At 43.9% G+C, this 12,399-nt stretch overlaps 1 protein-coding gene across 2 annotated transcripts in view; it reads left to right on the top strand.

Moving 5' to 3' along the window:
• NEK7 (NIMA related kinase 7) overlaps window positions 1-12,007 on the top strand; it is a 364,704-nt gene extending 352,697 nt beyond the window's left edge. For both annotated transcript variants that reach the window (XM_078643944.1, XM_078643953.1), the window contains one exon: window positions 9,911-12,007. In XM_078643944.1, coding sequence (XP_078500070.1) covers window positions 9,911-10,021 — 111 coding nt within the window. In that variant the 3' untranslated portion in view covers window positions 10,022-12,007. The remainder of the gene's footprint in view (window positions 1-9,910) is intronic.
• The last annotated feature ends 392 nt before the right edge of the window (window positions 12,008-12,399 follow it).

The following is a 12,399-nucleotide window of genomic DNA, read 5'->3' as shown; positions in this document are numbered from 1 at the left end:
ATGAGTGGGATGGTATTCAAGGAGTGGACGTGTTTGTGGGCGAGGGGTGTGGGTGATGTAGGTGAGACAGGCGGTGGGTGGGAAGCATAGGTAGTGACTTCAGTGGGAGACGGTGCCGGTGAGTAGAATAGTGAGTGAAGGCTGAGGACAGTGGGGGAGACAGGAGGGTAGTGAGGGCTGAGAATAGGAGGTGGGAGAGAGGGGGATGCTAAGGTAAGGGAGGAGGTATGTTCTGTATCTTTTGTTGGGAGGGAGATAGAGTTGTGAGTGGGAGTGGGGAGGGAGCAGGGAAGGGAGAGGTGTCTGCCGTGGGGGGGATGGGGGGGATGGGTGGATAAACTCCGAGTGATGGTGTGTGCAGATGTAGGCGTGTTGTGGGTGGGAGTTGTTGTGTCAGGTGTGAGAGACTCGTGGGTGGGAGTGGGAAGGGAGATGGGGAGGGAGAGGTGTCTGTCGTGGGGGGGATGGGAGGGGGGGTGGATAAACTTTGGGCGGTGGCTTGTTCAGATGGTGGTGTGTTGTGGGTGGGGGATGTTCTGTCCGGGGGGGGAGGGATGGAGGGGATATGGGTGGGGATAAGAAGGGTCATGTTAGAGGGGCTGCAAGTATGTGCGGTGGAGTTATTTGTGACTGTTCTTGGGGAGTGGGGGGCGTTAACAGCAGGTGGGCCATTTACTGGGGTGCTAGGGGTAGAGGTGTAGTAGGTGGTGGCTGCGACGTCAGGGGTGATAGTGCTGGCGGAGTTCTGGGTGGGGGTCCGCAGCTTGGAGAGGTGCTCTTTGAACTTGGGGAACAGGTTGTCTAGTAATTCCAGGTACTTGTCCGTGGATTGGATTAGGACAATCCCGTTATTGTAGATGGTAATGGTAGACCTGCCAGGGAAGAGGTGGGAAGGTGTGATGGTGAGACTTAGGCCATGAGTTGTTTTCCTGGTGGTGGAGACTGTGAGTAGGGATAGGAAAGTTTTCCTCCATTGGGCTCTGCGTGAGGTGTGGAAGATGATATCAGTATTCAGGGCTCCATTGCCCAGTGAGAAGTAAGTGTCAGCAAAGGGTGTTTCAGGGTGTGACCTCAAGAAGTTGTGTTTAAAACGTTTAGTGGCATTTTTGGAGAGAGGAGTGGAGGGGTAGTTAATTCTAAAAGTGTTCTTGCCGTTGAGCTCCATTTTATAGAGGCTGTGGTGTTAGGGGTAGGAAATAGGCCGATAGTACAAACTGTCAGCCGCTAGTTACAGGGCCAGGGAAGACACTAGTGAGTGTCACTAGTGATAGCCTATAATATAAATAATATACTGGAATAAAATAGAATACCTATGCAGGCAGTAAAATACCTGAATCGAAAGTGACAGTAGTGTGTAGTCAAAAATATGTGAGGTACATGTGCCAGTAACAAAAAACAATTACAAACAACAGTCAAATGCAGAAAAAAAGTATTCTCATTCAGTGCATTACAAATGTTCAAAATAAAGCTAGGAGTGTAAGTGTAAGAACCAAATAAATGAGGTAGCGAACAGTGAATGATAGGGATAAAGGTGAGATAGGTGCAGGTGCAGCATGAGGTAGCGTTTGGTGCCGAACCGGTGAGGGAAAAGTGAAATGGGTGCAGTTTACGCAGAGTGTATAGAGTACTAGTAGAGGTATAAAACTGCAATATAGAGCAGTCACTTAATCGCACGAAGATACATATACACTACAAATACAAATACTAGTATAATACTAACAGAGTATGGGTGCAGACAGAGGCTGCTTGAGTCATAAATGACACTAGCGAGCATCCAAAAGAAATATGAGGTAGCGATCGGTGCATTACCTGTGAGGAGAAAGTGACATAGGTGCAGGGTACAAAAATTCTACAAAGTACAGGTAGGAGTATAATACTGCGATAAGAGGCAGATACTTAATCACACATGTATGAGGTAATAGTCGGAAGATAAAGTGACATGGGTACAGGGTACAAAAATTCTACAAAGTACAGGTAGGAGTACAGTACTGCAATAAGAGGCAGATACTTAATCACACATATATGAGGTAGTAATCGGTGAATTACAAGTGAAGATAAAGTGACGTGGGTACAGGGTACAGCAGTGCACAGAATACAAATAGAAGTACAACAAATGTGTATAATAAAGTAGAAATACAAAAATAGAAAAATAAAAATACAGTACTGCAATAAAAGGCAGATACTTAATTATAGTGTTTAGATACAGAGCTATGTAGGTGTGCGGTAGTTGATAAAAAGAAACGTCAGTTCTTAGGGTCTGGGCAAGAAGTGAGAGTGACTAGTCCAGGATGGCCGCCGAAGAAAGAGAAGTATCAGTCTAAAATGACCGCCAAATAGGGGAGATATAGCCGATAGTCCTCTGTCAGTTGTTGTTGCTTAAGACCAGGAAGGGCTATTTCAGTTTCTATTTGAGCAAGCCCAGCTCTGGCTTGCTGGGAGGGAGTCTTATCTCTGTTTTGGTGGTCTTGTGTGGGGGAGTTAAACTGAGAGGCCTCGTGAGTAGCGGTGGTACAGGCGGTACAGGTTGGGGGAATTTATTGCTACAGTTTTATGGCCCCCGCCATTTTGTACAAAGGAGGCTTTTTCTAGAAAATGTGAATAGTCAATTGGGGTAGATAAATACCTTTTTGTAGATTCTGTTGAGCAAACACGTTGATGTTGTCAGCAAAGTGATGAATATATCATGCCAAAAGGGTACAGCTGCAGTGTTTAAAGACTGCTGGACCTTTGATGTGCGTGCATGGCCACGTTTAAGAACTGATGTAGAGTCTTTTGCCTGTATGTCATTTCTGCTCATAAGTTGTGCTGATGTTAGCAGTAGCGTTTTGCAGGCTTCTAGAAGTCTAGCCGGAGTGATCCAGTGCGATTTCTATTCATTTCTTGCCAGTGAAGCATCCACCTTTGCACAACTGCTCCCTGGGTATTAGTGGCAGCAGGGGGTCCGCAGTATCGCGCCGTCGGGGTCGGAGGCTTTTCTTCTCTCAGCAGCAGGCGGCAGCTCCGAGTGAATTGTCAGGGGCTGCGCACTTATAATATTTCTCGTGGCATTTCTCCTGTCCTTCGTTCGGCTCAGCTCCTGCCCCGTCTCTCCAATGCGGTTATCGAGGGGGTGGTGGGGGGCGGTGGGGAAGGACACCGAGTCACCTCGTTAGGACGCCAGTGTTCCCCTATGACCCTCTCGTGCCAGGTCCCGAGCGCTGCACCCAGTCCGAGTCTGCAGGCTGGGCGAGGGCGCACAGGCGATGCGTGCAAGGATAAGGATGCCTCCGCAGACCCCCGCCGTGCCTAGAACGGGGTCCGCCAGCATGATGAGGGAGACCGAGGCAGTGGGCGAATGCAGGCACACCTGCAACGGGCACCAGTCTTTTGATCCGAGTCACCCCACTCAGACCACATGCAGGATGTCGGCGCCCGCGGCGGCGGTCCCAGGCAGACCAGACACCCTCGGTACACCGCCGCCGCCCCGGTCGCGGCAACCAACACAGGCGCTAGTGTCCCACAGAGGGCTACGGGCGTCAAGCCTCCGCGTTGTGCCCTCCTGCCGGTCAAGGGGCAGATCCCGGGCTGCACGGCAGAGACTGCAGCCCTGATGGGCAGACTACCGGCGCTCTCAGAAAGCCCCGCAGGTCGCACGGAGGGCAGCCTCGCCCGCCACCATAATAGGCTTGCCTCCACCGACCAGGGCACAGACGCTGCTCCAATGCGGGCAGCAGGGGCTCAGCCGCCGCCCAGGGCTCCTTCGATGATCCAGCGAGATCCGCAGGGGTCCAGCCGCCGCACAGGGCTCCGATGGTGCTCCAGTGGGATCCGCAGGGGTCCAGTCGCCGCCCAGGGCTCCGTCGTTGCTCCAGTGCTCCCTCGATGCTCCAGTGCTCCGACGATGCTCCAACGAGATCTGCAGGGGTCCAGCCGCTAGAGCTGCAGGTAACATTCAGTAAATGCAATACTGTTTTGAAATCCAGTTACTTGTGTTGCAACCCGTTACTTGTAGATAATCCAGTTACTTGTTTTCCTCGGCGTCGATGGGTGCTATCAGGGATAGATCCGTGACAGGGATCCCCAGCACTAGGAGCTCTGGGCTAGAGCTCCTACCAGGCGGCCATCTTTCTTTCTTTCTATATGATCTGCAAATAACACCTAAAGCTTTTGAGGACCTCAAGCAGCTAAAGGATATACAGGACAGTTTACCACTAGAATATAGGCTATTAACAACCCAGCTACACAAGAAGGTTCTGTCACATATAAACCACACCCATCACGCTAGATAAGCTACAACACGGGCATGGTAACTGGGATTGACTGGGAAGAAACACGTACCTACCTCAGACTAAATATTATCTCTTCTGGAGTTAGACTGGTGCAGTTAAAATTTGGGGTTGGGACGATGCCCCAGTAGCTGGTGGAGTGTAAATTAATACTACTATTAGAGAACCATCCCTAACAGTGCACCCTACTATACCCTACGTCGTCCGCAAGCCTTGTTGTGTAGCAGTTAAAATCCTGCAATTAGTGTACTATATGAGGACACAATTGCAGAAATGTTGATGGGCACATGGTGCAGTGCCTGAGAGAATGCTCCTGTAGAAAAGGGGTAAGAATGCAGGCTAATAGGCGCCTGTATCAACTGGTAGTACATCCAATTAGAGATGTACTGGAAGGGTGTAGCACAGTATGTAGCAACGGTGTGAGAAGGTTCTTTTAAATGCTTTCCAAAGTCGTATTGCTGGGCATGTGGAGCAAGGTGACTCCCTCACCATATGACTGCATGAACTTATTAAATACAGGTAATGGTGGCTAGGATGGATGTAGCCCCACGTGTACAAAGCTGTAAGTAAATATGGGCTCATGCATAATCAATCAATTAGGAGTTTATAAAGCACAACGCCTCACCACTGAGGGTCTCAAGGCGCTTGGAGAGGGGGAGGGGGAAAGCTGATTTGTCTGGACGTAGAGGTTCAGTGGAAGAGCCTTCCTGGATTGGGTCAGCAACGGTGATTGCCTGAGGTGGAGAGGCAGGGTGTTTCAGGTCTTGACAGCAAGGTAGGAGAAGGATCTTCCTCCAGTTTGGTCTTGTGAATCCATGGGAGAAGCATCATTTTCTGGCAGGTATGTGGAATGAGAGGCGGTGGTTCAGGTATGCTGATTCTGCGTCATAGAGAGCTTTGTAGGAATGGGTGAGGACCCTGAAGGTGAGTCTCTTGTTGACTGAGAGCCAACACGTTAAGTTATGTGGCTGCACGGGGATGTCGAGGACCAGTCTGGCTGCTATGTTTTGAATGTTCTGTAGTTTCGTGAGCTGTTTCTGGTTGACGCCGGCATAGAGTGCGTTGCAGTAGTCAAGTCTGCTGGTGAGTAGTGAGTGAATGTCTGTCTTTTTGGATTCTATGGGGATCCAACTGAATGTCTTTCGAAGCAGGCAGAACGTGTGGAAGCAGGATGAGTATACGGCGTTGATCTGGCAGTTCATTGTGATCAAGGAGTCTAGTATGAGGCCAGGTTTGCATGCTTGGTCCATGGGGGTTTGGGTGTGGTTCTCAGTGCGGCGGGCCACAAGGAATCGTCCCAGGCTGAGGGGGCCGGTCCCAGGATGATTTATTCAGGTCTTGTCCTAGTTGAGCTTGAGGCAGCTATCTTTGATCTAGGTGGCAACAGCCTTCATCCCACTGTGAAAGTTGATTCTGGTGGCTGTGGGTTCGTTGGTGAGAGAGAGGATCAGCTGGGTGTCATCGGCGTAGGATATGATGTTGAGTCTGTGGTTCCTGACGAAGGCCGCAAGGTGAGCTATGTAGACGTTAAAGAGCGTGAGGCTCAGGGAGGAGCCCTGGGACAGTCTGCAGCTAATCTCTGCAGGTTCTGAGAGGAACGGAAGTAGTCTGACTCGCTGTGTGCGACCAGTAAGGAAGAAGTGAATCCAGTCCAGAGCCTTGTCGCGGATGCCGGCGTTGTGGAGTCTTGTGATTAGGGTGAGGTGGGAAACTATTGAAGGTGGCTGAGAGGTCCAGTTGGATGAGGGCTGCGGTTTCGCCCTGGTTGAGGAGAGAGTGGATGTCTGTGGCATCGAGGAGTGCGGTCTCAGTACTGTGGTTCCTTTGGAAATTGGATTAGGAGATGTCCAGTATGTTGTCGTGTATTTCTATAGGTTCTGAATCGATCCCCCTATTCCTGACCCTATTCTGGTTAAACTAACTATCTAGTTAACTAACAATCAGCCCATGAGGCAAGAAATCCCCCATGATGCAGATACCGTTATCTGACGCAGTCACACTACGGCACAGGAACGTGTTATCTGATTAGGTCATAACGCTTGAGATCTAATTAGACAAGCGACATTCCTCCAGCCCCTGATAAGGCATACGACGTTCTCATAACAAATCAAACCTATGACAACCTGGATAACCCGTGCGGCCATTGTTTTGATTTCACAGAGAACTTTAGTAAAGAATGTGCTAACGAGCAAGTCGTATGACATCTTTATTGACGTACCTATGTCCATCCTTACGTCAATCTCGGCACCTTTAAGGTATAAATATTGCCGACCTTGCCCTATGCAAACACACGCGTGGTGACAAGACGGAGCAGCCATACTTGCCGAAGCCGAGAGCAGAAGCAGACCCGCTGGCAGCAGCCCCGCCTTCCTGACGCGCTGAGAGACGCGCTGCTATCTCAAGCCGAGAGACCCAGCACCGGCGCTTCCGGGTAGCCCTCGCAGGCAGCCTGGAATATCGAGAGCAGAGAAAGAGATACCATTCCTCATCCATCCTAAATTCCAGGTACAGAACTGAATAACCCCTCACAGAGAATTCTTTAGTTATTCACTTGGCAAAAACAAACTTAACTTAAACTGTAACTTTCTATTCCCGCCCACGCATTAGACTTAGGTCAGGTACACGGGGTAGGCGTATTTAGAAACACCAGTTGAGCACGTTTAGTCAAATGTATATGTGTATGTAAATATATTTTAATCATTTTAAACATCATATGGCTCAGAAACCATATCAATGTTTTTACAGTATTATTTTATACTATTGCTTTTAATGTATGCACTTTACTTAACTATAAGTATTGCAATAATATCGATCCATTTCTCTTGTACGAGAAAAGAGACTGATCAATAAATAACATCTTTTATTGAACACGCCCGTCTCTTCCTTTTCTCTACATTCTGATGAGACTAAGAATGCACGTACTGACTGAGTAAAATAATTGCCTTGTGCTCACACGACTCTTGAGATTGACTCTTGATTAGGGGAGAGCAAAGTTGTCATGTTCTATGGTTGTCAGAAACTAAATCCCTTCTTGTCTAATCAGGGGAGTTAATCCTTCCTTGAACATTCGAGAAAGTTTCTAGCGAACTCTGAGCTTAGCTGGCAAACCCAAAAATTAAGTCTAGTATCGACAGTAGTAGACCTAGTTAACGTCTGATCTAGGCCTTTACTGCTGTAGGTACTATTCCAATGCGCAGAGCCTATTGGGAAAATAGGAGCTACACTACAATGTGGTTCTTTTCGATGAACTCTGAGAGTTGGCGTTGATGGCTTCCTCGAAGACCTATGCTGGGAAGGGGAGGAGGGAGATGGGTTTGAAGTTCTTGAGGTCGTTTGGGCCAGCGGATGGCTTCTTCAGCAGTGGTTTGGTCTCAGTGTGTTTCCAGTCGTTGGGGAAGGTGGCGGTTTCGATGGAGCTGTTCATGGTGCGGCGAAGCCCTGGAGCGATGGAGGTGGCTGCTCTTTGAATTATGTGAAATGGACATGGTTCCGATGGGGCTCCGGAGTGGATGCTCTTCGTGGTCTTGAGTGTTTCGTCTGCAGTAAGTGGAGTCTAGGTGAGCAGTGTCTTTTGGGCTGCAGCGAGGTTGCGTGCAGTGGTGACGGGCTCTGTGGCAGGGTCTTGGGTGTCGAAGCGGTCGTAGATTTGCCTGATCTTGTGGTGGAAGAAGGTGCTGAGTTTGTTGCAAAGTATAACCACAGTGGGGTAACCCTGTGTCCCTCAGAACCTGGGTACCTACATGAGAAGCTACAGTGGTTCTGTCGGGGAAGATCAATTGCTTTACAAGTAATAAATAGATCATAGAATAGCACGCATATTCAATGCTGTTGGAACACAAAAACACTGCCTAGACACTTTCCAAACACAGCGTGTACTGTATGTGGTTACCCCTCTAACACCGTCACTCAAGGTGTTGAGTATTGAGACATCTCTGATCTGTGTGATTTTTCCCCTCAAACGATTTGTAAACTCACTTTGGTAGCTGTTTCCCCCTTTCAAACTAATCTCTTCCATTCAACACTTGTTCGGTTTGTTTTTTGTTTTCATTACCTTACAACACATGCACTCTAGAAATAATACATCACGCCCTCCCCCTTCCTCCGCATTCATCCACAAAACTGTGTTTATTGCTCGACGTGCACATATTTTACAGCCTTGAAAAAATCTGAAACAAAACAATTTTATGCTGTATTTACTGCTTCTAAAGAAATCTTAGACTTGAACTGTTGATCTCATATTTTATATCAGTACTTTGAATATTTACCTCTTTGGGGTGCTGCAGACCATTTCCCACATTTCAGTTTACCGCATGATACTTAACATTTGTTCAAATCCATTTGAAAAACGGCTTCACCCTCCCTGTAAATATATCATACTCGTGTATGAAATTGTTTTCTATTTATAAAGTGGTGAACACCATGGTGAAGTGGTAATTAGTCAGTGACTTTGGGACTTATTTCTTTTTAATTGCCCAGTTCGGGAATCTTTAAATATACATTCTAGAAGGTTTTATAAATCTAGGTCCCTAAAGAGCTTATTCTTAGTCTTTAAGTGTATTAATGTGCAAAAGGTTTCATTTGCACTGCAGATTTCAATCCAGATCTGCAAATTATTGCAGGTGCCACTGGAATGAAGGAAGAACATTTCTCCAAGTTAATTTCCGGTAGAGGGGGCGGTGTGTGTGTGTGTGTGTGTGTGTGTGTATGTGGGTCTGTCTGTCTGTCAGTCATGAGATTATGGTATTTACAGGGGCGTGTTGGACAGGTGCTTATTGCAAATCTTGTGAACACTAGAAATTGGTATTACACAGGTATTCACTAAAACTCATAGTGCATATCACAACCTGACTGTGCACGTAGACTTACATCTCACAAAGGCACATATAATTATTTAAGGTGAAAAATGTATTTGACACCCACTACTTGTGGGGCTGTGCAAGAAGAGATTTACCATGAACATTTTTTTTCAGTATGAAGAAATAAAAGAGAAATATGAATTTGCACTTGCACGTTCTCACAATTGCGAAGACTGTTCATTTTGAGCTTTGTGAAATATCTATATGCTCTGTAAGCTACAGATGCCATAGCTTGCCTGAGACTGTTGCTATGTTAAAAAAGGCAGTGATAAGCCTGTTTTGTAATGCTACTGTTAAGTGTTCTTATTATGAAAAATTGCAACTTACTACATGATGGCGTAACTGCAGAAAAGCTCCACTTTGACCTGACCTTTCCCCCACAACAAATTAACAGAATGGACATTGACTTGCGCAAATAGCACACATATCTAAAACTATCAAAACACACTACGCAAATTAACATTGGTGCACAATAGATATGTAGCATTTCACCAGATTTGTTGATCATTTTTTTAGCTAAAGGAATGCTTCGTTTGCTTTCCTCAATATTGCTATTTCTACATTAGCAGCTATTATGATTATTAAGATGTTAAGTGAGAAAAGCTTTTGGAATTAATTAACACATTTAATGTGCTATAATATAGTACAGTAGGCACATCCAACCTCTACATCCAGTCTCTGTACTTTCTTTAAACTTTAGAAATGTGTGTGAACAATTGTTATTTTTATTTCAGTTATGCCTTTCTTGTTGACACTTTTTTAATGAATCTTTTGTGTTCTCTCTTCTAGCTACGGATGTTAGTTAATACTTGCATCAATCCAGACCCGGAAAAGCGGCCAGATATAACCTATGTATATGAAATAGCAAAACGTATGCATGTGGTGACGGCAAGCAACTAAACAGATAATGAAGAGAAACAACTATCCAAATATATATATTTTCAAAAACATTACTTGATCAGAGATATACCGAAGTGTGCTTAATCTTTAGCCTGTCTTCATACACACTTCCTTGTCTACAGTCAAAATGGTACAGCAGTCATCCTGATTGGAAAGTAAAAGTGTGGTTCATACAGAAGTTGAAAGTAATGTTTCCTTATTGTTCTGAAATTTGACTTAATACTTTCTTTCCAGTACTGAGACCTCGCTATATTGTAGCTTGCTGCAGTTTTGCACATTATACTGTCTTGAATGATAGTCTCCTTATGAACTAGATGTTTGAACATATGTCTCAGTTATTTATGGACGATCGAGATTGGCACACGTATATACGTTTTTGTTTTACTCCAATATATTTACTTTATTGATAGTTTTTACCATTTTTCCTTCTAAGAAAAAAATAGAATTTATTAAATTGGTTCATTCTTAAAATGGCGCTATTCTCAAACTTACAATTTGTTTTGTTTTTACACCTTAGATTCATTCAGACTACATTTAGGTTAAGATGGGAATAAATTAACATAAAAATAGGTTGTCATGTTAAAACTTAAGTATGTATTGTATTTCTTATCAAATTGTCTTTTAATTCAAAATACATATTTCACCTATGCAAAGGATCTCATATTTCTCCTTTTGGCCTGTATTCAGATGTGTATTTTTGTCTATATTGTGATTGCTTTAGTATACTGTAAGAAATCATTTTAAGTGCCTTTTGTAAAATGAATGTTTAATTTGTCCTGTTCAGAATGCTGTGTGTGTGGATATGTTTGATTGCACTCAATATTTTTGAAGGTTTTAGCAAAACCTTTTAGTCTATTTTTATTTTCTTATCTAGATTGGAAGATGTTTTGCTCCTTTAACCAAAAAACTTGGGCACTTTCTTTTTAGTGCCTTATGATATGCACCCTGTAACATATTTTCTCCAGAGTTGTGTATAAATATATATATAAATATAAAATGTTCTGCCAGTTTGACTCCAGTATTTGTGCATAATCTTTGTTCTGTAACCACAATTTCAATGCAGATTTAAATATCCGTTGTAGGGTCCCTCCAACCGGGAGGTGGACGATGATGGATGGGGAAAACACACTTTTAATGTTATTGCAAAAAAATTTAACCAGAATAGCTTTAATTGTCATAGTTTATTTAGTCTCTAACACAAATATAATGATTTCAATGAAATTGAATCGTCATGGACATCCCTTCCCAGCTTTTCTTCCTTGCTTTACAAAGGAAGTTTTGATAACCATAAAGTGAAATGTTTCTAAGTGCTTTGTGGCTACTTGATGTGACAATATTATTAATCAGAAAGTTGTAATGTACTTCCGAGGACAATCTGGAAATCCAAAACTGGTGCTTTCGGAGTTCTTAATATGTTTGCACATACTAACTGAAGTGACTGAAGACAGTCTTGATGAACTGTCTTCCATGTAGTTTGCCAGTAAGTCCCCAAAAGAAAATAATTGCATCAACTAATTACATATTCACATGTAAAGGAATTTGCATAGTAATTCTACGCAACAATATCTTCTGAAATTTGTTCAATGTGATATGCGAGTGACATTTTTCCCTTTTCCTGACACATTTTTTTTCAGGAAGGCGATGAAAAAACTAAAGTAGAAAAGAGTCATAAAAACTGATGAAACCAGAAATTTAAAATATCCCTATTGGTTTAATTAACCTTTCTCGTGTATGCTTTTTTTCATGGATGAACATGTGTATGTAAGCCGAGTCAAATTTCCCATTCTGCACTAGGCTGTATTTGCATAAAAAGTCAGGACATCTTAATCGGAAAGTATTGGCACAATGCAATAAAGATTCTGTAGCTTAAAGGATTATATTTTTATTGAGGTAAATCATGTGTGCCTAGCTCACTATTAATTTAAAGCATTTTTTAAAAAGAAATATAACTATGTATTCAATAAAAGTATGTTTGTTTTAACCAAATTATGAATTATATTTTTTAATAGGCCTCATTGGCGAGAAACAATATACCTTCTGGTTGGGACTGATGTTAAGGCTCATATATTTTTATGTATGAGTTTGGTGCATGGCGCAGTTTATTTTAAAATACGCTTGGACAATTGTAATTTTGTATAATTTCATTTGTACTGTGCAGTGAGGTACATAAGCTCTGTTGCTAGAAATAGTGATACATTTGATACAGTAGTTGTCCTATTTTTCTTTATTACAATGTTTTTGCGAAAACAGTGCAGAGATAATGATTATTTTTCTTTTTGACAATATAATTCAACACAGATGTGCCCACCTTCGCCTGTTTATCTTTACCAAGGGCTTTGTTGGATGTGATGCAAGGGACTTCTGGGATGGACAGGTTT

Source organism: Lissotriton helveticus, chromosome 1_1, assembly GCF_964261635.1.
Source record: "Lissotriton helveticus chromosome 1_1, aLisHel1.1, whole genome shotgun sequence".
NCBI lineage: Eukaryota > Metazoa > Chordata > Amphibia > Caudata > Salamandridae > Lissotriton > Lissotriton helveticus.
Note: the sequence above shows the minus strand (reverse complement) of the source record. Positions and strands in the feature narration are given on the sequence as shown.